Source organism: Glandiceps talaboti, chromosome 7 (assembly GCF_964340395.1).
Source record: "Glandiceps talaboti chromosome 7, keGlaTala1.1, whole genome shotgun sequence".
Classification (NCBI taxonomy): Eukaryota; Metazoa; Hemichordata; class Enteropneusta; family Spengelidae; genus Glandiceps; species Glandiceps talaboti.
In genome coordinates, this window is record NC_135555.1 from 22,970,907 (window position 1) to 22,994,837 (window position 23,931).

At 34.7% G+C, this 23,931-nt stretch overlaps 2 protein-coding genes across 2 annotated transcripts; both read right to left on the minus strand.

Annotated features, from left to right (window-relative positions):
- Positions 1–2,159: 2,159 nt before the first annotated feature.
- On the minus strand, positions 2,160–8,891 carry LOC144437596 (uncharacterized). The gene is made up of 7 exons (XM_078126565.1): positions 8,764–8,891; positions 7,823–7,971; positions 7,008–7,218; positions 5,527–6,020; positions 4,560–4,708; positions 3,608–3,812; positions 2,160–2,909 (listed from the first exon to the last, which is right to left on the minus strand). Exons 3-7 carry the CDS (start codon positions 7,135–7,137, stop codon positions 2,658–2,660), a joined length of 1,230 nt encoding a protein of 409 aa, XP_077982691.1. The 5' UTR covers positions 7,138–7,218; positions 7,823–7,971; positions 8,764–8,891; the 3' UTR covers positions 2,160–2,657.
- Positions 8,892–11,735: 2,844 nt separating this feature from the next.
- LOC144437597 (uncharacterized) lies at positions 11,736–15,653 on the minus strand. Its single transcript, XM_078126566.1, has 5 exons — positions 15,475–15,653; positions 13,772–13,912; positions 13,012–13,072; positions 12,232–12,397; positions 11,736–11,892 (listed from the first exon to the last, which is right to left on the minus strand). The coding sequence occupies exons 1-5, from the start codon at positions 15,593–15,595 to the stop codon at positions 11,860–11,862; spliced, it is 522 nt and encodes a 173-aa protein (XP_077982692.1). The 5' UTR covers positions 15,596–15,653; the 3' UTR covers positions 11,736–11,859.
- Between the last annotated feature and the right edge of the window lie 8,278 nt (positions 15,654–23,931).

The following is a 23,931-nucleotide window of genomic DNA, read 5'->3' on the forward strand; positions in this document are numbered from 1 at the left end:
AGACCTGCCATGGCCACAAATTAAAGATGGCGATGATATTGAAGTCATATTTGACCATTTTACTCAAGAAATATTCTAATGTACACCTCACTGGATTCAACCAAATTGATGGTTATACCTTGGTCGAGATACTAGAGTCATGTTTATATACCCCTAACATGAGAGCAGGTCTGGGAGAATTAATTCAGAAGTTTGAAAAGTTAATTGTCGAGTATGAGGATGAACAAGATTAACAGAATTATTTGTGTTTAAATTTTGAGACTTTATTGTAGTTAAAGTAATAAAGATTAATTTGTAACGTTTTTATTGTAATTTTGATGGACTGTGTATCAATTCTTGTCATGTCAAGAAACTGGTTTAATACCATTGATGATGTTTCATAAAATCACCATCTGTGTGTGTGTGTGTCTGTGTGTGTGTGTGGATGGATGGATGGATGACTGCAAGATGGATGCATGGATAAACGCATGCATGCATTGATTACGGACTAGCAGTTTTCCATAAGGACCAGCAGCATTATGCTACCTGTCGGTCTTTATGACCAGTAGTCGTTTTCCTTTAATTTCACACACTGACTGGAAATGGAGCTTGATATGTAGACTTAGATAGAAGGATAGCTGACTTAGGGATTCTCTTTTAACCTGAGATAGAATTTGACTACCTAGGCACATCATCTTGGGTTGATGCCACAACTTCTGCTTCATATATGATTCACGCATTAATCTTGGTGCCAGTGAGAATAAGTCAACGTTCTTGTTCTATTTTGACTCTCGAGTAAGATATAAAATGCTATGACAGGTACTTAGAATTGAGTAGTAGAGGGGAAGTCAAATTGTGATTATAAACAGTAGTAGTAATAATAATAATACTTTTTTATTCACCAATATAATAAAAATTACTTAAAATTAAACTAGATACATATACAGAATACATGGCAGAGTGGATCAAGAAATAGCAAAGCTAGTCAAACTTGTATCCCCTTAGTGACTAACAAGCATACTCTTACTTTTAGGTGTATATATACAACATTACAGATTGCTATAAGAACTATCACAAATAAGAAACATTTAAAAAAAGACAAAGCACAACAAACAACAATGGAACAGTAAAATTGATACACATACAATTTCCACTATCAATTTACGAAAAGTTGTACATGACATTACAGTTATACATATTCTGAGAATACATGTAACAGCTTTTTAACTGTCTTTTTAAAAAATTTATGCATGAACCAATAGACTGAATCTCAACAGGCAGATTATTCCAGGCTTTGACGCCAGAGTATGAAATGGAAGATTGACCAAATGTTGTATGATTATATTCTAGAAAAAGTTTACGACTATGTCTTTGTCTTGTATCATAGGGATGATCTATAAGAGTAAAGTAATCTGTAATAGAGTGTGCAGACTTGTGATACATCAGATTATGTATAAAAGAGCTAACTTTAAATCTGTAAAGTTTGAAAATATTAAGGATTAGTGGAATAGGTATTTTCAACATTTGCTATGGTGGCGCTCTACTTCCTGTCTGTGTGTATCTTGGGGGTATACATGGTATAGGTTACTTGTTGCTTTCCTCAATGTCTGAACAATATGAAAAATATCCCTGATTTACACTTCTATAGTCGATTTTCCGGTTCCAAGATGCATTGCACGAGAGGACGTCGCTTATGTTGTTAGATTTAGTCTTTATTACATTTGAAATAACATTTTCATCAGGAAATGATGGTAAGACATGTTGACCTCTTTAATTATGGGTGATTTTACAGAACAAAGACTGAATGCCATCGATGACAGAGTTGGATTTTACTGGAAAACCCAGGGTATGGTCAGGTGACAATCATCCCCCTCATTAGCGCGTGCAAACCCCACCTGTGCATACAGAATACATGGCATTGTATAGAGAGACGCGCAATGAATCTTGGAACTGGTAACAGGTCCATTGGATGATAACCCCAATTTGAGTGAGGGCGCTGTATTTTCAATTTCCTGTTTGCAGTCTGGAATGGCCTATTGAGATTGCATGTACCACTGATGTTAGTGAGTAGTGTGCAAAAAATCAAAGAAGTTAAAAGTACTTCTGAGAATGTCGAACCACAGCATACAAAAAATAAAACAAAAAAAGAAAACCGACATTTGTTATACAAATGAGTTTATTGAATATTTCAGTGACAAGAAACAGACAAATTTTGAAATATACACAGTATTATATCATTCAACCTTTTCATAAATTTATTACATTGTCTTTAATATATGTCTAAAAAACAGCTAAACCACCAAAAACACACAATATTTTCTTCCATAGTGTCAGTTTCATGGTATGATATATTTCGGATGAATGAGTCAGCTGATAGGATATATAGCATGTGTTGTCTATTAATAACACATAGAGTAGTAGCACATTAAAATACAAACATTTGTTCTGGTTTAAAGCCACTGAAATTATGAAACAAACAAAATAAAAAGTCCTGTTCAATTTTTTCTTCTTATATATACATACAGTCTTCAAAAAATATCCTGCACAATGGTCTTTGCATATCAATTTATGGACGATTTGATAATTTGTAAATGTGTGATTATATGGATGGACTTTTCGACAACCTGGTAATACACATTTTTTGTGATAATTCAGAAAGTACTTTTTTCTTTTCTGGTTTATGGTTTTCTCCACTCAAACTTAGCTAACGGATAAATAGCATCACAGAAAGCGATGTAATTAACGTCGTCTTTGTCGCCGATTTTAACATGGAACTGTTCATATAGAAGTTGGAATTCTCTTTCGCTGACTAAACTGTTGAGCTCCAGTTCACTGAGGACACGTCTGAATTGGGATCTAGAGACTGTACCGTTATGTACGCGGTCATAATCTTCAAACAGTGGGAACAACTGCATACTCCTTGTACGAACCTACCAAATATACAAAAGAAAGGATTGATTTTAGATGCATGTAGGCTGAGCAAGATAATTAATAAAATATGCTCTGCACTTTGATATATTTTCTATTATATCATACAGGAGCCAAGATGTGGGATATATACTCTGGTCGTTCTACATCACGAGAATGCATGTCTATGTCACTAGTTCTGCTGTGTTCAAAATATGAGTCAAAAAGTTCAAAATTGCTTTCCTAATTGATTGTGTCAGATGCAGGTATCATGTGTCGACAGAACAAAAAAAGAATAAATGACAATACAAGTAGGTGGTAAATAACAAAATTTTGACCAGTTCCCTACATCAGATTTTAATGAGATTGATTTGCACCCAGACTGCAGCTGTACTAGGCAAATGAGATAACCACTCCCCAACTGATAATACGCCTTTCCAAAAATTTGCCATGGTGTGCTCTACTTCCTGTGTGTGTACCTTGGGGGTATACATGGTATAGGTTACTCGGTTAATCATAGAGCACTGCTGCTTTCCTTGATGTCTGAACAATATGAAAAAATCCCTGATTTACATTTCTACAGAATACCAAGGGATAAAGTTCTTAATAACCAGTACTATGAGGTGATGATACGCTCAATATGAGCGAGGGCGCTGTATTATCTATTTCCTGTTTGCAATCTGGAATGGCCTATTAACCATTAATTAAATTGATTACATACCCTATTAGCTAATCTTTCCAGTGTCTGCTGCAAGCACATTTTTTCTTCCGGAGGGAGAACATTCTGTTCCACTTCTACGGGTACACGGTATTGTTGTGGTGTTAACAACAGTGCCTTCTCTAAATTCTTCACGGTAAAGATGCCTTCTATCTCATCATTGAATTTCAAGTATTCCACATAGTTGGGATCTACTGGAGACTGGAAACTGAAGGAGTAGAGATGAATAGCGATTAATTGTCAGTATTGTAACTTATTGCATTAAGAATTTACCATGCTTGGGGTAATGGGTGGCTGAGTGGTTAAACCACTTGCCTCTTATCACTGCGGCCGGGGTTCGATCCCATTCAGGGTTTGATTAAATTTACCACACTGTAAGAAGAGTGTCGTTCAGTTTGACTCTACCGAACAACGCAGGCTTTCCTCAGGTACTCTGGTTTACTCCTACATTAACACTGAACCCATGAGGGATGGCCCTCACTGGACTTCTTGGGAGACAAGTGTTTATATACTTAGATGTTTATGATATCGATGGTCTATCTATTCACTACTTGAAGGTCCTTAATGATTTCAATGATGAACGTTTCAATGATGTTCGTGTTACGTACGACTGTGCATTCGTCACTATTTTAGATGTCTTAGTTTGTTGTCTTGACCAATCAGATCTCTTGATTTGCACCATCAATATACTGGTATAATATAATGCCATTTACTAGTATTTCATTTTGCCAGCCATCGACAAAATCAGAGAATGTTGAAGGTATAGTTGAAATGAAGTTGAAACGTGAATTTTTATAAAGGAGGGCACTCTGATGAGCAATATTCACATGAAGTTTGTTGTTCATAACCTCACTGGATCAACTGTAGCAATGTTAGTCTATGTATAAGGTACCCAGTGACAGAGCACCCTCACTCATCTATAGTGTAGTTGGAGTTAAACATTGAGCATACTTACGCTTGTTCAAGAATGGCGACCTCTGACCCCTTTAAACCAAGATTGGCAGGATCCAAAGCACGACGGAATGTCTCCTTCTTCATGCGTCCTGTACGAAGTTTGTCGTAATCACGTAGGAATTCCAAAATACGAATCCTCTCTTTCATCACCTGAGAAAATAAGAACAGATGTTAGAATTTTCAGAAATCATGTCAAATGATAGACTTGAATTATTTTAAATATCCAAGTTCAATCATAATGTACATAACAACTGCCGACATCAGACCGTGGACAAACGGAAACTGTTACAAACAGGGAAAGTAAACAAATGAATTGGATTAATAATACTTGGCACAGCATGTTGGAACAGCAGAGACTTGTATTACATTTCATGGTTTAATAAGAACAGTTTTATGGCCTCTTTATGTGTATGTGATTTGTTTGTGAACATAAACTATTGCTGTTATGTGACATGGCCATAAAATTGTGTGTATTTATTGGTTAGAATTTTGAGATTGATTAACAAAGACATGATGTTAATGACTGTGTGGGTGGCTGTGAATGAATTTTAAATTTCATCTCATGCATCTCAGGACTTCTAGAGTAACAACTTTGACATACTGTGAGTGGAGGTGTAAATGGTAACGATACTGTATAGGAACTAGACTGTGAGTGGAGGTGTAAATGGTAACGATACTGTATAGGAACTAGACTGTGAGTTGAGGTGTAAATGGAAACAATACTGTATAGGAACTAGACTATATCATACTGGAAAAAAATGGTGTACATCATGTAAATTGAGCTTGTGGAAGTTTTCAAGAAAAAAAATGACAGGTTCATCTACTCTTAAATAGTAGTCCCTGTTGTATTAATACTAATACCAAAATATTAAGATATAAGTTATAACACAGACTGATATTTTTATAGTTCATGTATTAATTTGCAGGACGTTACTTCATTTTGTCAGTTTGTTGCTGATTTCACTCACCTTGGACTTGATTTTGGTGAGAACACTGTCGACGTCTGTGCGTGCATTCTTCTCTAGATTAACCACTCTACTGTTGACAGCGTGTAGTTCAACCAATCTTTCCTGATACTTCATGTCTTGTTTGACACCTGGTTGTAACTCTTCTAAGAACCTCAAATAATTAAACCCAAAATTATCTGCAAATTTCATTTCCAAAGCGATCATTTCATCTTCTGTTGCAGTGAGGCTGAGATACGTCAAACACTGACGAAATTGTGAGTTGGTCACGTGGCCGCGATTATGACGATCGAAGTCCTGGAAACAAGGCTTTGCGAGAACTCGTCGTTGCATGGCTCGTTGTCGCATTCTCTCCATTACGTTGTCTACGATTGAAACCACCATTCCATCGACGTTGTTCCAGTTTGTTGTACCAGGTTTATCCATTAAGAAGGTGTCTTGTGTAGGAACTTCGTTTGTTGGGGTCTTCTCTAAGTTTGGCTCAACTTGAGTAAACACTGGTAATAGATAAAAAGATCCACAAACCATAAATCCTACTTAAGCAACACAGGAAACAGTATTTTTCTGTTTTAACCAAGTGTTGACATACATTTAGCTTTATCCAAGGAATTCAAAATAAGTTTGACAACTTCTCATTTTGATATAAACGCTGATTTCTAAATATCAAATTTGAATCAAAACACTAATGAAAAATGAAGTTACTAAGTATTAGTTCGGTATTCACAGAACATCACATTTTTATTTTCATGTACATTAATTTGATAAAAGACAACTAATTTTGAATAAATTATGACATTTATAAGATACAAATATTTCTCTGTAATTAATGCGATCTAGCAAGTTGGTCAAATACAGTTTTAATAATAACAATAGAGTGAATTTATAATGTGCCTGTTTTTTGAAGAGCTCCAGTTGCAGACACAGAACTACTAACAGAATGAGAGGATACAGAGAGACAATTTGAAAATATGGTAAGGATGCAGAGAGAAGTGTGTAAGTGAGTGAGAGTTAAGATTGAAATGGGTAAGTTTTAAGGGCAGAGTGGAAGGAAGACTTAGAGTTAGAGTGACAAAGAGTGAAGACTTCAAAACTGAAGCAGTGTAAGAAAGGGAACGCTCACCGAGCTTCTTTAGTGACAAAAATTGCAATCTATTTTTCATCTTGATGTTATAGCCCACATTAGATTAGGATTTTTAAGTTTTTCACTTTAGTACAGTCACTATAGAAATCTTATATCATATTATTATTACTTTTCAATATCTTAAAGGCCTATGTTTCAATCCTAGGCCATCACATCAGTGTTAATTATCTTAATGAGGATTAATTGAGATCATTCTTTTGTTCTAGACCAACTTTTTGGGGCAAAAAAAATAATTTTCAAACCTAAATTCAAATCCTACTTTGCAGTGGGCCTTTACACATCTAAACGAAAAATATATTGCAATTTTTTGTTAACATTACATGGACACTGTTGCTATAGTTACCTGTGTCGACATCTACTTTGAAGTTTGGCCAGAGTACTCTACCGGGGTGTTTAGGATCATTATAGTAAGCACACAGAGCAAGAAACTCTGCCTCGGACAAGTTACTCTGTCCCATAGTACTCAAACCCATGGCTGTTAGACCAATACGGAAACGGGTCTGTGAGATTGAACCATTGCGTAGCGGATCAAAGTCTTGGAAGTATTCATTCACCTGAAAGATAAAGAAGAATTAGTAAATAAAAAATACCACATAAATAACGTCATACTAAAGTACATATATCTATCACACATTTTGATTTTAGTATCCGGTAGGTTTTTTTCCAGTGTACAAGTGTGTATATATTTTTAATGTAAACATGTACACGTTATTTTCTTGTGTACAAGTTTATACATTGTTTTCTAGTGTACAAGTATGTATATTTTTTCAAGTATACAAATGTATACATTTTCTAATGTAAAAGTTTCACTTTGTACAGAGGCTGGTACTTGTTTTCAACCACACAGTGTGCCCTCTAATGATAGCTAAAATTTGTTGTTGTGAGTCAAAATGAGAAAAACCGAGATTTCTTGTGAGTCACCACATAGTATAAAGAGATAGGGGAATGCCAAATTTTGGTGCGTCACTAGATATTGTGTGCATCAGTGGCGTGTCAAATTGGCTGAGAGGACACACTAATTACACATACGTGTATGTTTGTACCTTGAATTTTTTTCCCTTCTTTTGCAGTGAACCATCACTTAGCCCACCAGTGTACTGGTGTACCTATCGTTCCTTTTTACATCTTAGATAAAAAAAATAAAGTACATGTTCCTACCCAGATCCTATTAACTAATGAATGATGTCGTATTCTGCCTAAAACTTCTTCAAAGTTGACTTTACTGATATCAACAGGTTTCTTGGTCACGACAGAAGCATCTCCTGCATCTTTCTTTTCATCACTTCCAATAGTAAAGCCAACAAACTCTGCAATAAAATAGACAATGTATAACAATCATTAACAAAAAATATGAGTGTGGCAGACAAATCTCAAATTTAAAGTTTAAAGGACTATGTTTCAATCCCAGGTCATTGCATTAGTGTTATCTTAATAAAGTTTGCATGAGTTTTTGGGTAAGGAACACAATTTGAAAATGAATTATAGAAAGAAAACAAATTAACTTATCATAGTGAAGAATTTTTTTTTTTTTTATCCTTTCTTCTTCTTCTTCAACAACAACAACAACAACAACAACAACAACAACAACAACAACAACAACAACGACGACGACGACGACGACGACAACAACAACAACAAGGTAATATTAGATATGTACCACAAATTACTTGCACTGGTGCACACACATACTAGTGGTATTTTCACTGCAGTGCAATATCAAAAACATTATTGCATACCTAGCTGTATGCAAATGATATACAAGTGAGGACGCAATCGTTCACTACACACAAAATCATGTGATTGCACTGTATGATTTTTATGGAAATTTGCCATATCAGATAAACATATATAATAACAGAACCCCATGCCACATGAGTTCCAGTGTGGGTACTCAGGGTATCTGCACTCATGCTTTCTGCTGCACTTTCACAAGTGTGGTGAGTGAAATTGCAGGTGCAGAAAACACTGCAAGCACTCATACAAATACACTGAGTACGCCACACTACACTCGCTATGCTCGTGAGAGTACGGGCGCAGAAAGTTAACTGAAGTAAATTTCTGGATTGAATGATTGTAACTTGACAAATCAGATATATTACCTCTGTCCACAGCTTGGACAAATGCTGGATAGTTGACATCTCCACGGCGTTCTGGGTCTTCAAATTTACGACAAAGTAACTTGAAGTCTTCTGATTGCACATTGAGACTCAAGAAATGTCAGATACGACCAAACTGGGAAAATGTGATGTTTCTTGTATTTGCTTTGCTCTGTTGAAAAGACAGAAATTAACTTGTAATGAACCTCATGGTTCTTTGAACTGGGACTGAGTGTCACAGAGTTTTGAAACCTACAAGGCCTTAAAAAACAACTTGTTTGGTTCCGGTTACCTGACCCCACCTAGTTTTTTACGCTGACCATAAACTTTTTTTAATGTATTCGAGAAAAATAAAATAAAATCGTGAAAATTGTGAAGTCTCGCAAGAAATAGTGGATGTGGAAAATGACATCAACTTAAAAAGACAATATAAAACTGTTCTTCCAATCTGTAATGGCTGTACATCTGATGAGATGAAGCCAATAACACAGAGAGAGACCATATGGAAAACTACAGAAAACATAACTACCTGAACTAGTCACACATGAAAAAAAAAATCCAAAAAAACTCCCAAAACATCTACCTACCCCACCTATTCTAAAATTGAGTGTAATCGGAACCGCACAATTTTTATTTTTAGGCCTAACACCCAAGCAAAATGATTTCACTTATATACCTGATATTTATGCTATAAATGATAGTGGTACAAACTGAACTTGCTTTTCTGGGATGTAACAGATTGTATTGTCTATAGATAGACAAGTATTGAAAAGATTTTATAATAGGCCTTTCCAAAATTTGCCATGGTGGCGCTCTACTTCCTGTCTGTGTACCTTGGGGGTATACATTGTATAGGTTACTCAGTTAATCATAGAACACTCCTGCTTTCCCCGATGTCTGAACAATACGAAAAAAATCCCTGATTTACACTTCTACAGAATACCAAGAAACAAAGCTCTTAAGAAACGATACTATGAGGTGATGATACCTCCAATTTGAGTGAGGGTGGTGTATTCTCAATTTCCTGTTTAAAAACTAAGCCTCCTTCAAAAGAAAAAAAAAAGAGTTAAAAATTGTACATACTCTGTCATAGTCTTTGAAATAGGCATACATCATGATACGTCGTTCTTGTACGGTCACTGACAAATCCATCAATACCTCAGCTACTCTGGCTTCTTCTACATCACTCAATGGATTGAGATATCTGGACAAAGCACCTAGTGGTGGTCTTTTCACTTCCATTGTTGGTTTCTTCTCCAAGTCTGGGTCATTAAATGCTGCAGATACAAACAAGTGAAATGATGACGGTATCCCATGTTATTTATAAATTATATATATAGATAGCAAGTTGATTGGTAAGAATGCACCATAAAATTAAAATATATACACCAACATTTTATGCTATGCTCCTTTATTTTCTTTAATACAATTGTCCGATTAAAATTGAATTTCAAATCTATTTTCGTCAACAACTTGCAGAATTGTAATCCCCCCCCCCCCCCTAATTATGAGTGGGCAGGGGGCGGATGAACATTTTTTTTTTTTTTTTTTTAAATATTTTTTTTATTTTCCAAAAGATTTTTTATTTAGTCATCTGACAAGAAAGCAATCAATATGATCCAGTTAACTGCCTCGTCTTCACTTGTCATTGAATGGGTTTACTGTGTTTATACACTCCTACTTATCCCTTCATGAAAAGAGTGAAGAGAATTTACATCAAAGCTTGTCCCCTTGTGCTTGGCAGATGTTACTGAGTTAGCTTATGTCTATATTCTTACATTGAAATTTTACCTCCCTCCCACATACAATCTTTTTTGTGACGTCACCTAACCATTTCACTTCATTGATCTCTTTCAACAAGACTTACCACTTTCCATCAGGTCACAGAATTCCTTGTATCGTACTCTGCCGTCTTTGATTTTGTAGTAATCCACCACTTTCTGTATATCACTGCGTGATAACTGTGCCTCCTTGCCCACAGCCAATGACAGACCACAGATGAACTGGTTCTCGGTGATAATGTAGCTACGTAGTCTGTCGTGATCACGGAAAAACTCAGTGGTACGGATACCATTTTTGTACACAGCTGTACGGATCTTGTCAAAGACATCATCAACGGACCGTGGTGCTACAGTCTGAATTAGAAAAAAAACACCACATTAAGACTTATATAATCTTGATTTGATCACTGAGCAATATCAAACCTTCTGATTTTTTGATTTTTTTTTTTTTTGGGGGGGGGGGGGGTAATTATACCAACCCCTAATCTACACAATTCATTGAACCAATATAGAACCAAACAACAGAAATCATAGTTGATAGAAGTAGTTTGCAAATGTGATATTTTCCTATAACTAGATATTATGCCCCAACATTTTTCTTTGTTCAGCCAAGGAAAATACAAGTGACCTCAGGGCACTTGTTACTTCTCGGCAAGTGACTCATAGTGACAACCCTTAGGTCATGAGTATTTTCCAGCTGAATGAAGAAACAATATTGGGAATAATATAATTATACCATCGCCAGTGATATAAAAGTAAAATTGGGGAAAGTAATGGCACTTTTGAAAGTTTTTACTCATATTTCGAACACAGCAGAACCAGTGACATAGACAATGTGTTGTCGTGACATAGGCATGCGTTGTTGTGAGGTAGAACGACCAGAGTATATATTCCATATTTTTTTATTGAACCTGGCTTGCGCATGGTACAATACTACATTTTATCTGTCTCAACTACCCATTTCGAGTACCACAGGAAGGTCTTGTGTATTGGTAATAGCCAAACGATGTAATTTGAAAACAATCTATTGGATGACTAATTTTCTTCTTCATAACAGACATTTCCAATGCCTCATCAGCATCACTGATGAGACAATAATGATAAATTAATCCTCTGGGGAAAATACATCAAATCAGAAATTCCTACACGTTGACTTACCTTGGCTGGTATGTTATACTCAGCTTTAGCTGGGCTACCTGGATATTCTAAATCCTCAACCAAGGTGTCTTTGATAGCCTCTACATCATGGTGGAAATTCAAGTAGTTACAGAGACTAGCTTTACTTGGATCCAGGTATTTCTGAGCCAGTGTTTGCATCTCATTCTCTGTCACGTCTGGTGGACCAGGAAAACTACGATAGCAAATGAAAATAAAGTTCAACGTCTGACCGAAAAAATAAAGATCTACAGATAGGACGATATTCCAACAGAAAATCCTCGCATCAATAACTATACTACGCTGTTTTGATTTGTGATATGTAACTATATCAGGTATCTATGTTACACTGCGATGTAGCATTTAAAGTCTAATTTCAAACACAATATGTATGTCACGTGACTGTCACATGATGTCCATGTGATTTCTTTCTGACATGCCTTTCTGTGACCAATCCATTCTGGTGTCTGTCAACATCTACATAACACATTTGTCATGTGACTGTCACATGGTGTCCATGTGATTTCTTTCTTACCTGGCTTTCTGTGACCAATCCATTGTGGTGTCTGTCAAAGTCTTCGTAACAAGTTCTGACGTTGATTCCATGGTATTTATAAAATGGTGCAATTCTCCTCAGAATATCAGTACATCTACTACGAAAGGATGGACTGAGAGGACGTTGAGAGCGATGTGTCCCCAGACTAAAGGATATAAAGAAAATAACGTTTTGGAAATGTGTCACATAACAACTATATAAAATCTCGACTGAGAGCAATAAATATCAATAGCGACTTCACAATAAATGTCAGTATGTGTCAGATGATAAACACATCTAATTGAATTTTGGAAAACAACAGCCACTAGTATTGAGGGTGATAAATATTGATAACGACCTTATAATAAATGTGTCTAAAAGATAAACATAATTCTGAAATTGTCACTGAGGGTAATAAACATTAATAATGACTCCACAATATCCCATGGTGATTACATCAACAATATAAACTTCACCATATCCCTTCATAATTATAACAATAGCAATTTCACTATATTCCAGGGTAATAATACCAATAATGACTTTGTCATATCCCACTATGATTATATGAGTAATAACCTCATTATATCATTAATAACTTTGTGACATCACAGGTTTATAATGCTACTTATGAAATATTATCATACCAGGAGAATAATCGATATAATGACCCAAGAATTTCAAGAGGTTAACAATACAATAATGACTTTGTGATATCTGGGCAATATATTTCATTATCTCATCTGTAATAAGTATTCAATAGCAAAGTGATATACTTACTATTCTGTGACTTCTACTTTTCTTGCTTGTGGTTCAGTCTTCAAATCATTTGGTTCAAAAACTGTGAAAAATACAATTTTAGATAAAAAAGTTACCACTCACTTTTAAAATAATGTCACATAAATTGTTCTAAATTACTGTCAATCAATCAATCAATCATTCAATCAATCAATCAGTCAATCAATCAATTAATCAATCACACAATCAATCAATCAATCAGTCAGTCAGTCAGTCAGTCAATCACTCAGTCAGTCAGTCAGTCAATCAATCAATCAATCAATCAATCACTCAATCAATCACTCACTCACTCACTCAATCAGTCAATCAGTCAATCAATCAATCAATCAATCGAGTGCCTGTATCCAATACAAAGTAAAGTTCAGAGGCACTGTACAGTTAAATATTGAAAACCTTCGCGTTTTAAGGTTTTTCCTGAAGGCATTGACTGTGGGTGTCTGTCAGAGCTCCGGTGTCAATTTGTTTTAAAGACGAGGTGTGGCATGTGAGAAAGCATGGCCACCAAAGGAATTAATTTTAATATTGTCACTGAAAACATTTCATTTTTAGTGACTCTCATAATGTCAGTAATGCAGGTTTAATGAAAAAAAAACATACATCGACAGGACAACATTTTTTGAACAGAAACATGTGACTACTCCAAAATTTGTGGTCAATATGTGTTATTGATTTTGATTTTACTAGTTCATAACCCTGTTACCCAATTAAACAGATATTCTGTGTACTATCCCAGAATACTCACCACAATCGATGACATCAGAGAATTTACGATAATTAATCATTCCATCGTTTTTATCTTCGTATTTATCTGTCAGTGCCTGCTCATCTTCGGGGAATAGTTGTATTCCAAAGCTTTGATCCAGAACACGCTTAAATTGTGATGCTGTGGGGAAAAAAATGCATACTTTTAATTACAAACATCTGTTCCCAATAACAGTATCAAATCTACAGAGTAATCTACCGTTATGGTTCAATCAATACCAGCTACTAACAATAATGATACAATAAATATGATAATATCTCTTAAATAAATAGTTCAATATGTACATCATTTCTTATAAATACATTTCAATTTTAATGGTTCATACAAATATTTGTGTATGTTATGATACATTTAGATGAATAACAATAAATGTGACTCGCATTATTTCTGTATTATTCATTGCTTAGGCTTCAAAATGAAAATTATGTGGTTCCAATTATGCTCAATTTTAGAATAGGTGGGATAGATAGATTTTTTATGTTATTTTTTATATACCGGGGGTATATATTTTTTCATGTGTGAGTGTCTAGTTTAGGTAGTTATGTTTTCCACTGTTTTCCATATGGTCTCTGTGTTATTGGTTTCTTCTCATCAGATGTACAGCCAGTACAGACTGGAAGAACAGTTTTATATTGTCTTTTTAAGATGGTGCCAGTTTTTGCATCATCCACTATTTCTTGTGAGAGATATCACAATTGTCCTGATTTTTTCCCTTGAATATGTAAAATAATGTTTAGGGTCGACAGTGAAAACCTATAGGTGGGGTTCGGGTAACCAGAACCAAACAATTTTTTTGCCTTACAACAAGTCTATAGGTTTTTTGCTTTGAACTCCCTATCAGTAGAATGAATAACAGACTACGTTACTTTAAGGAGAGTTTAGCCTAGGAAATAGTCATCAGGGATTTTTGGCTCTTGTCTTTGTAGGGAAGGCAAGAGCCAAAAATCCCCACATGACAGTCTAGAAAATTGATGATTATGTGGAGTTAGTGATCTGAATACATAACGTCATGCTGACCATGTTGGATTTATCTACATTTTTATTTGCCATCATGTGAGAAATATGTAATACGTAGAATAGCAATATAGATATGTTTTTTAATAATAATTTTCTGAATAAATGGGTCAATCTGTTGACAAAGACTGAAGTACGCAGTCAAAAATATCAGATAACAATTTTCAAGTTTGTGTTTGGATCAAAAGTTTAAAAATTACCAACACTGAATTACCAACACAGATGAACTTTCATTTAAAGATGTGTTTTATTGTTCAACTCAGGCAAATAATTATGATATCAACTCTTCATTTAGTTAAAGATATTAACAGTAACAGCATGCACACTACTACAATTACACTAGACATGAGGTATAATTTCTTGAAGTTCAAACAAAATCCATGGTCAGCAATCAACTGAACTGTTTCTTTCATGCAGTTACTGTTCATATCATTAAGTTAACTAAATAAAGAGTCTACACTGTGTATGTGATATTTGTCTGTTATCTTTCTTGTGTCTATCTCAACATGAAACCTTGTGATCAGACTCACTGATCTTAATAGTTCATTTAACAGCTTGGGCAAGCTTTTCTGCAAAGAGCTGTAATATGTGGTATGTAGAGAGTGAAAGTCCCCACACTTCTGAAACTGTGTACTGCAATGTATGTTATGTAGATTATTTCAACTTACTTGAAATGTAACCAGATCTGAGTCTGTCATAGTCTTTGAAGAACTCGGTCACACGAGCTCGTCTGGAGAGAATCTTAGTTCGGATCTGATCCTCCAACACATTGATAGATCTTTCAGGCATCTTGAATGATGTCCAGTTGTGCCCTTGTGGTCAGATTCACGTCAACGGTTTTCCCTTTTTATTCTAGTAAACATAAACAGAATAAATACATTGATAGTTCTTTCAGGCATCATGAACAATGTTCCATTGTTTTCCCTTTTATTCAAGTAAACATAAACATAAATGAATAAATATTTGGAAATAGCTCATTAGGTGATGAATTATAAATATGCACAAATTTTTACAATAAAATTGAATAATATTATGAAATAAACTGTTGATCTTTCTGTATTACATTCAGCTCAGAACAAACAAAATATTAAATGGCTATCATAAAGCTGAACATCGTTGAGATTTGAGACTGTTTTTAGTATGTTTTCCACTAGTAGTTTTTATCACTTTTGTAGTGTTTCAGTGCCTATGGACTTTTAGGATATATGGCGCTTTACAAGTGATATTATTATTATTGTTATTATTATTATTATAGATTAGTAATTATGCAACAATTTTAGTAAAAAAAAATATCTGTGAAAAATAAATATCAAATAGAGAGGTAAGGCCGCATATACATATGTTTGCAAGAGAGTTCATTATCTGTGCAGTTGTCACAAAAAAAAACACAGGTAAATATCCTAGACTGTCTACAGATGACGGTCCTAAAATGGGGCTGTAAATATTACAATGTTTATATTCATGCCATATTAGAATACTATTCTATCAACACACCCATTTACTGTCAAAATTTAAACATAATGTCCCTCTTTCTTGAACTTGAGTCAACCATAGAAATTGTGGTTGTATTCAAAACTGACAAGATAAACTTCACAACTGTCAACACATTATTGTAATCTGGATGTGAGAGTGTAAAGATTGCCAAACTGAAATGTTGACTAAAATAACACATAGCCGGTCCTCGATCTTCATAATAGCAATTGCTCAGCAACAACTCCAATTTGTAAACATGGCTGCCAATGCATTATAACATTACAAGAAACCCTACAGTAGGCTACACTTAATCTTGATAACGTAGACATTATCGAATGTTTGTCCACGTTATTTGTCGTTCTACTCAGTGGATATTGCTTTTCGTAAGCGCACTTGGAAGAAGAGCATGAAAGAAATGACAAAACGACAAATTTGTCCAAAAATCGTACCTGTTATCACCTGCGATCTCCCGTGTGTGGAGACTAGTGCTTAGCAATACCCTCTATCGACGGGAAATCAACTATTTAATACATTTAATACATATAGTACATTTAATACATTCTAGAGTTGCACGAAATACATTCTATTTCTCGGCGATGGTCCGGGTAGCTTGCATTTAATACATTTAATACATTTAATACATTTAATACATTCTAGAGTTGCACGAAATACATTCTATTTCTCGGCGATGGTCCATGTAGCTTGCATTTAATACATTTAATACATTTAATACATTCTATAGTTGCACGAAATACATTCTATTTCTCGGCGATGGTCCGGGTAGCTTGCATTTAATACATTTAATACATTTAATGCATTTAATGCATTTAATACATTCTAGAGTTGCACGAAATACATTCTTTTTCTCGGCGATGGTACGGGTAGCTTGCATTTAATACATTTAATACATTCTAGAGTTGCACGAAATACATTCTATTTCTCGGCGATGGTCCGGGTAGCTTGCATTTAATACATTTAATACATTTAATACATTTAATGCATTTAATACATTCTAGAGTTGCACGAAATACATTCTATATCTCGGCGATGGTCCGGGTAGCTTGCATTTAATACATTTAATGCATTTAATGCATTTAATACATTCTAGAGTTGCACGAAATACATTCTTTTTCTCGGTGATGGTCCGGGTAGCTTGCATTTAATGATTTCTAACTTCTCTTTAAAAAATGTAAAATGTGCATGAGTTATATGTAAAAAATGTATTTCGTGCAAAATATCTGACTTCTGGCCATGGATGTTTTAATTAGCCGATAGCACATTTTCCATAGTTTGTATCTATCTTAGTTAGCCAATAGCACATATTCCACAGTTTGTCTATCTTAGTTAGCCGATAGCACATTTTCCACAGTTTGTCTATCTTAGTTAGCCGATAGCACATTTTCCACAGTTTGTCTATCTTGGTTAGCCAATAGCACATTTTCCAAAGTAATATATGTGATTGTTATCAACTAGAACAGTATACATAGTTCTGATAATATCAATATATTATTACAACAGTTTCCAATTATGGGTTGTCAGTGGTCAAGTGGTTAGCTCATACGCTTCTTACCCCTACAGTCTGGGTTCGAACCCGCCAGGTGTTGGCTGGGTAAAATTAAAATTTAACCATGTCTGTATGTAAGAAGGGTGATGCTCAGTTTGACCCTGCCAAACAATGCAGGTTTTCCCCGGGTACTTCGGTTTCCTCCTGCTTTTCAATACTAGGGCATTAGGGCGCTAATCCGTGGTAACCATTCAACAAATTTCTTTATTTAATTGGATGAATAATGATTCTTCTTATTATCGTTATTATTCGCTATAATACCATAAGATAAGATACCTTGAAGCAGCAGCTATTTGAATCCCTTTAGCCTGGATTAGTTGCAGGATAGACTTCACATCTTGGTATAAAATCATTTCATCTTTCCTTCTATCAAACACTCTACCATTACTGGAATGGAAATGAAAACATATCTGGATTAAAAAATAGAGTACACAATATCATGTCAAGTAAAGAGCGCCCTCTATGGCATATTTGTCAAGTCATGTTTATTGACTTTTCTGGAGTCAAGATGGTTGGTTGGTTAGTGTGGCCAGCTGAGATTCTGCAAACTTGTCAGTTGAGCCATTTCACGAGCATTTAATTCAGTATGACTACAGCCCTTGGACAAGATGTAGACCAAGATTGTTTACAAGTTAACCCAAATGTATAAGTGGGGACCTGGTAGGATAATGGTTGCAATGTGAAGGACTCAATCCTTTACAGTACCACACAGTATCTTGTATCTTATTTTCACAACTTTGAAGATGAAATTTGTGTATTTAAGGTGAAATCAATACTTGAACTCAAAAAGATAAATCACATGCATTTTGGAAATAGTGTACTGGGCAATATGATACTCCCTAAAATTGTACATGGCTAATGAATCATTTGACCTTAGAATGTGTGCAAATTTTACACAACTTTTTTAACAGTGACTAGATAAAACCTAGTCCCCTGACATTATTTTTGAAAATATATTATAAAAAATTAATCTAAACATATATTGTATATTTGTATTGCTGGTATGTATGTTTTTGTATAGCTCATAAGATTTCACAATAACGTCACACATGTGGCTATGTCACAACAGACAAATGATAATACATATTAGGGCAGCCCTATTTAATTCTATGTTACACATTAGGGCAGCCCTATTTCAAGCTATGTTACACATTAGGGCAGCCCTATTTCATTCTATTTTACATATTAGGGCACCCCTATTTAATTCTATGTTACACATTAGGGCAGCCCTATTTAATTCTATGTTACACATTAGGGCAGCCCTATTTCAAGCTATGTTACACATTAGGGCAGCCCTATTTCATTCTATTTTACATATTAGGGCACCCCTATTTAATTCTATGTTACACATTAGGGCAGCCCTATTTCATTCTATGTTACACATTAGGGCAGCCCTATTTCAAGCTATGTTACACATTAGGGCAGCCCTATTTCATTCTATTTTACATATTAGGGCACCCCTATTTAATTCTATGTTACACATTAGGGCAGCCCTATTTCATTCTATGTTACACATTAGGGCAGCCCTATTTAATTCTATGTTACACATTAGGGCGGCCCTGTTTCATTCAATGTTACACATTAGGGCAGCCCTATGTCATTCAATGTTACACATTAGGGCATTCCTATTTCATTCTATGTTACACATTAGGGCAGCCCTATTTCATTCAATGTTACACATTAGGACGGCCCTATTTTATTCAATGTTACACATTAGGGCAGCCCTATTTCATTCTATGTTACACATTAGGGCAGCCCTATTTCATTCTATGATTCTGCTTCATAATACCTGAAAAAGGATGGGATGGTTGGTTGTTGTTTTTGAAAAAGTGTATTTGTACATTTTCATAATACTTTTATTTCATAATCATATTTTACCAGTCTAGATACCGTAGAAATGATAAGTAAAGTCATAAGGAATCTATAAACCATTTGTTTCCCAAATTTCAGCGATAAATGATAATTTTCACCCAGATATGCCTTAGTAGGTTCATATTCTTACCATCACTGGCATCAGTGATACTGTGAATTTTTCTTTTCCTGCCATAGAGGGCATTATTTTAATTTTATTATATTGCTAGATTGAAGAAATCTATGGTGAATTAGGTAATGAGAAAGACAGAAATAACTAGGGCTAGCATTATGTTTGTTGGAATCAAAACCAATAGAATCCAATCAACAACTTGGAAATGTAGATGAAACCCTACAACAAACAGATACATTATATTTTCTGCAACATTATTTAGTGTAAGGCCATAAAAAAATTGTTTCTGGTCAGAACATTTTGTCTAAAGTGGTGTGACAATGCAACTTTTTTTTTTATTCTCAACAAACCTCAGTCACTCAGTCTACTATTTATGACAGTTACTGTTCTTTTTATTTAGTACTTTAGAGCAAGTGTGTATATGGCGACAGATGTCATTTGCTTGTTCATGATTGGCTCTGCAGTTGTCTTCACTGAAGTAGGGAGGGTTATTTTTGTTTTCCCCCTCAGATCTACAGACAGCATGAGTTGGACAAGCACACACACACACACAACAACTGACATTGGGTATTTAAGTGATGCATGCCAGAAAAAAAAACTTTTAAAATTTTTTTTTTTGCCTAAACCTGTATACTACATACATATAGTGTCCTACTTTGAAAGAATGTTTTCATTCAGTCTTGGTCTAAATTTGATGTAAAAATAATTCTGCTATAATACTGTCTTTTCATTATGTCCCAATCTGTAATTTTATTCTCCATCCAAATTCCTCATAAAGTTTACAAGGTCTCTCATAAAACTTATTATCAACTTTACCATTTAATGTCAACAATTTTTCATGTATTTCACAGAAGAAAGAAAAAGAAAGAGAGAGAAAGAAAAAAATAGGTAGTGATGTGTCTTTGAGAACCACTTTGTACATAATTGTAAATACATGTAATTCAATCATGTACAAAATGTAGTCCTTGGAACTCAGCTCCAACCCATATGAACAAGAATTTTCAGAATATCAAGTTTAATGACACTAAATGTATATAACATGTTGACAGCTTTCTTCCCATCTATTCCCTGTCTTTTTAAAACACAGCAAGAGTTGTGAAATCTAGTACTCTTTTTCTGTCAAATATTTTGTTCTGTGACCAGTGTGTTATCTTAGGGAATGTACAGATTTGATTTGGGGGGAGGGGGGTGATTGATGCCCCTGATGTGTGTGTGCATGCATGCATGTATGTATGTATGTATGTATGTATGTATGTATGTATGTATGTATGTATGTATGTATGTATGTATGTATGTATGTATGTGGAGGGAGGGCATATGAAAAAAACAAGTACTCTCAGGGAGGGGGTCAACAATTTTTCCCATTATTTCCTGGGGGGGGGGGGGATGGAAAATCTTCCCCTTGGAAGTAAATCTGGACACTTCCTTACAGGTAGTAACATGGATAACATGGATCTGTATGGATTAGACTTGTATACATACCTTGCCTTTGTAAATGGTGGGGAATAATGGGTATCCACCCAGAATGGCCATAGTGTATAATCTGAAATAAACAAATTAATTTAACAGCTTTGTTTTAAGGTCACCAAAGTAGACACTGAGGGGGTAAAAAGTATATCTGGAATTTTACTAAATGTATTATCACCCTTTTAAAGGAAAAATCAAGTCAGACAATACACTGAAAATTCCCATTATTTGGTGTAAACCTGTGCAGCTATTAATACTAGAAAGTGTCCTATAAACTTGTATCACTATCAACTTACATAATGATTTGGGAGATAAACTAGCACTTCAGTAACTTACTCAACTTTGAAATATTGCAAACAGCATTACTGCACTTGATATGTATATGTATTCAGCCACTTTGGGCATCTGGTGATGATGAAATCACATGATTTATACCAATCTTTTCGCATTTGTATAATATACTTTAAAGGGAAGAAATGAACCTGACTTAACTTTTCCTTTGCATTGTACTAGTAAGTGTGGTACCCTATTACCAGTCACTATGGGCTAATAATAAAGTCAACCACGTACAAGGATGAAGGATATTTCAAAACAAACGAAAATATTCTGCAAATTGCAATGACTCAAAGAAAGAAATATATATATATATATATATATATATATATATATATATATATATATATATATATATATATATATATATATATATATATATATATATTAAACATTACACAGCTATCTGTAGAGTCTTTGCTTCTGAGTTAAAATATATTTGTTCACACACACAGTTAGAATGAGTTATTGTAACAAATACATGTTACTAAAGATGAAAAAGCTATACACAAATACGTGCAGCGCATCCAATATATGCTGAAAACCTATCACTTATAATTCAAAACCGTAACATAACATAACATTGCTAAAGAATAATATTTACATACTCAAAACACAAACATGAGGCAGATCTTGTCAAGTTGTTCAGCATTTTCGCATATCACAAAAAATGAATTTGCTGATGGCTGAGTAAGACGGGATTCAATTCTGACAAGTATTGGGACAAAGTTCAGAATCGAGTCTCGACTTACACCGTCTGCAGTCACCAAGTTGTCCCGGCCGGCCCGGGTTACAATGCCGTCGATAAGTCAAGTCTTTTAAGTTTCCGAACTTAACTAACTTACCTAGATCGAACACAATTAAGGCTGGGACCACGGAAGGAAAAATAACGCTGGAAGCCATTGCAAATATTAATCAGAAGTGCGCCATCACAGGTGACCTGTATTAATGTTGACCGTGATGATAGAGGCTACTGACTACCGACCGGTGTATTGTAACTTTCCGTCGACATCGATCACTGTATCACAATTCAATTTAACAGAATATGTGTCTTCAATACTTTGTATGCGGATGGAGATCCTCACGGATTCAAGGCTATCCTTTGTAGCGTTTTCTTTGTAACCATTTCTTACTAGTAATATAAGATAGTATACCTCAATTTTTTTTTTCATTGTTTTGGAGTTGTTGTCGATAAGTGAGGAAATGATCACCACATTCACACGTTACCGTTTCTGTAATTCTCATCTCCCCTCCAGTCGTTAATTTTCCTTCTTTGAAGGATTTTAAAAAAAATCTCAACATATGCCAAAATTACGCCAATCGGTGTTTAATATAAAGTAATCACTACAGTACATACCCACCTCAATTCCGCAAAATATATAATTAAGTAATTGAAAATCTTTCATTTAATTTAAATCTTGCATCTTAATTGATCAATATTAAATACATTCTTAGGATGAGTACGGATTCTGTAAAATCGCCTTGAACTATACAGTTCTTACTTTAGGAGGTTGCCAAGGCAACTCTTCCGTTCCAGATGTCATTTCAATTTAATTATATATTTTGATGAAATATAAATAAGTTCATTGGTACAAATCATTACAAAGAAAGGGTATACATACAGAATTGAATACTATGTCGCTCTTTTAAACAATGTTGATAGCACAACGTGAAGGCTGGAAAGTTTGTCGCAACAGAAATAGTGGATCCGGATATCGCACAACATCAAAATATAGGTAGAATCATGGTAGTATTTCACCCATACAACAGGGATCTACCTATGGGGTTGGTTCGGGGGGGGGGGGCTGTCCTTAGGCCAGTATATCTTAGCCAACAATCCCTGACACAGGGGGCTCAGGCTCAGGTTATGCTTACAGAAAACGAACGAACAAACAAACAAACAAACAAACAAGTAAAAATACATACATACATACATACATACATACATACATACATACATACATACATACATACATACATACATACATACACATTTGAACGAAATAAGATAATATGATATCAAAATAAACTCTATTGAAAATAAACTCTATTGTAACTTTCGTTGCATAGTTAGGGAGCCTTCAGTATTTACAGGGGGTGGAGGAATTGTTCTTGGGAGGGTCATATTTTGCATTACAATGTTTGGGGAGGGTCACATTTTACAATCCGTAATTTTGTGACCAAATTAAATATTCAATTATTGTAAATTTATATTTTAAGTATACTTGAGTATATATTAAGTGTACTTGAAATGTACTTGACATTTCAAAGTACACTTTAAGTATAGAATAAATATAATTTAAG

Excerpts from the sequence above, each read along its gene's own strand:
- LOC144437596 (XM_078126565.1), bottom strand. The coding sequence starts at position 7,137 with ATGGGTTTGAGTACTATGGGACAGAGTAACTTGTCCGAGGCAGAGTTT. Across the intron at positions 6,021-7,007 it reads CAAAGTAGATGTCGACACAG|TGTTTACTCAAGTTGAGCCA; the intron begins GTAACTATAGCA and ends ATCTATTACCAG. Across the intron at positions 4,709-5,526 it reads TCACCAAAATCAAGTCCAAG|GTGATGAAAGAGAGGATTCG; the intron begins GTGAGTGAAATC and ends TTATTTTCTCAG.
- LOC144437597 (XM_078126566.1), bottom strand. The coding sequence starts at position 15,595 with ATGCCTGAAAGATCTATCAATGTGTTGGAGGATCAGATCCGAACTAAG. Across the intron at positions 13,073-13,771 it reads CTCTGATGTCATCGATTGTG|TTTTTGAACCAAATGATTTG; the intron begins GTGAGTATTCTG and ends TATTTTTCACAG. Across the intron at positions 12,398-13,011 it reads AAAGTAGAAGTCACAGAATA|TCTGGGGACACATCGCTCTC; the intron begins GTAAGTATATCA and ends TATATCCTTTAG.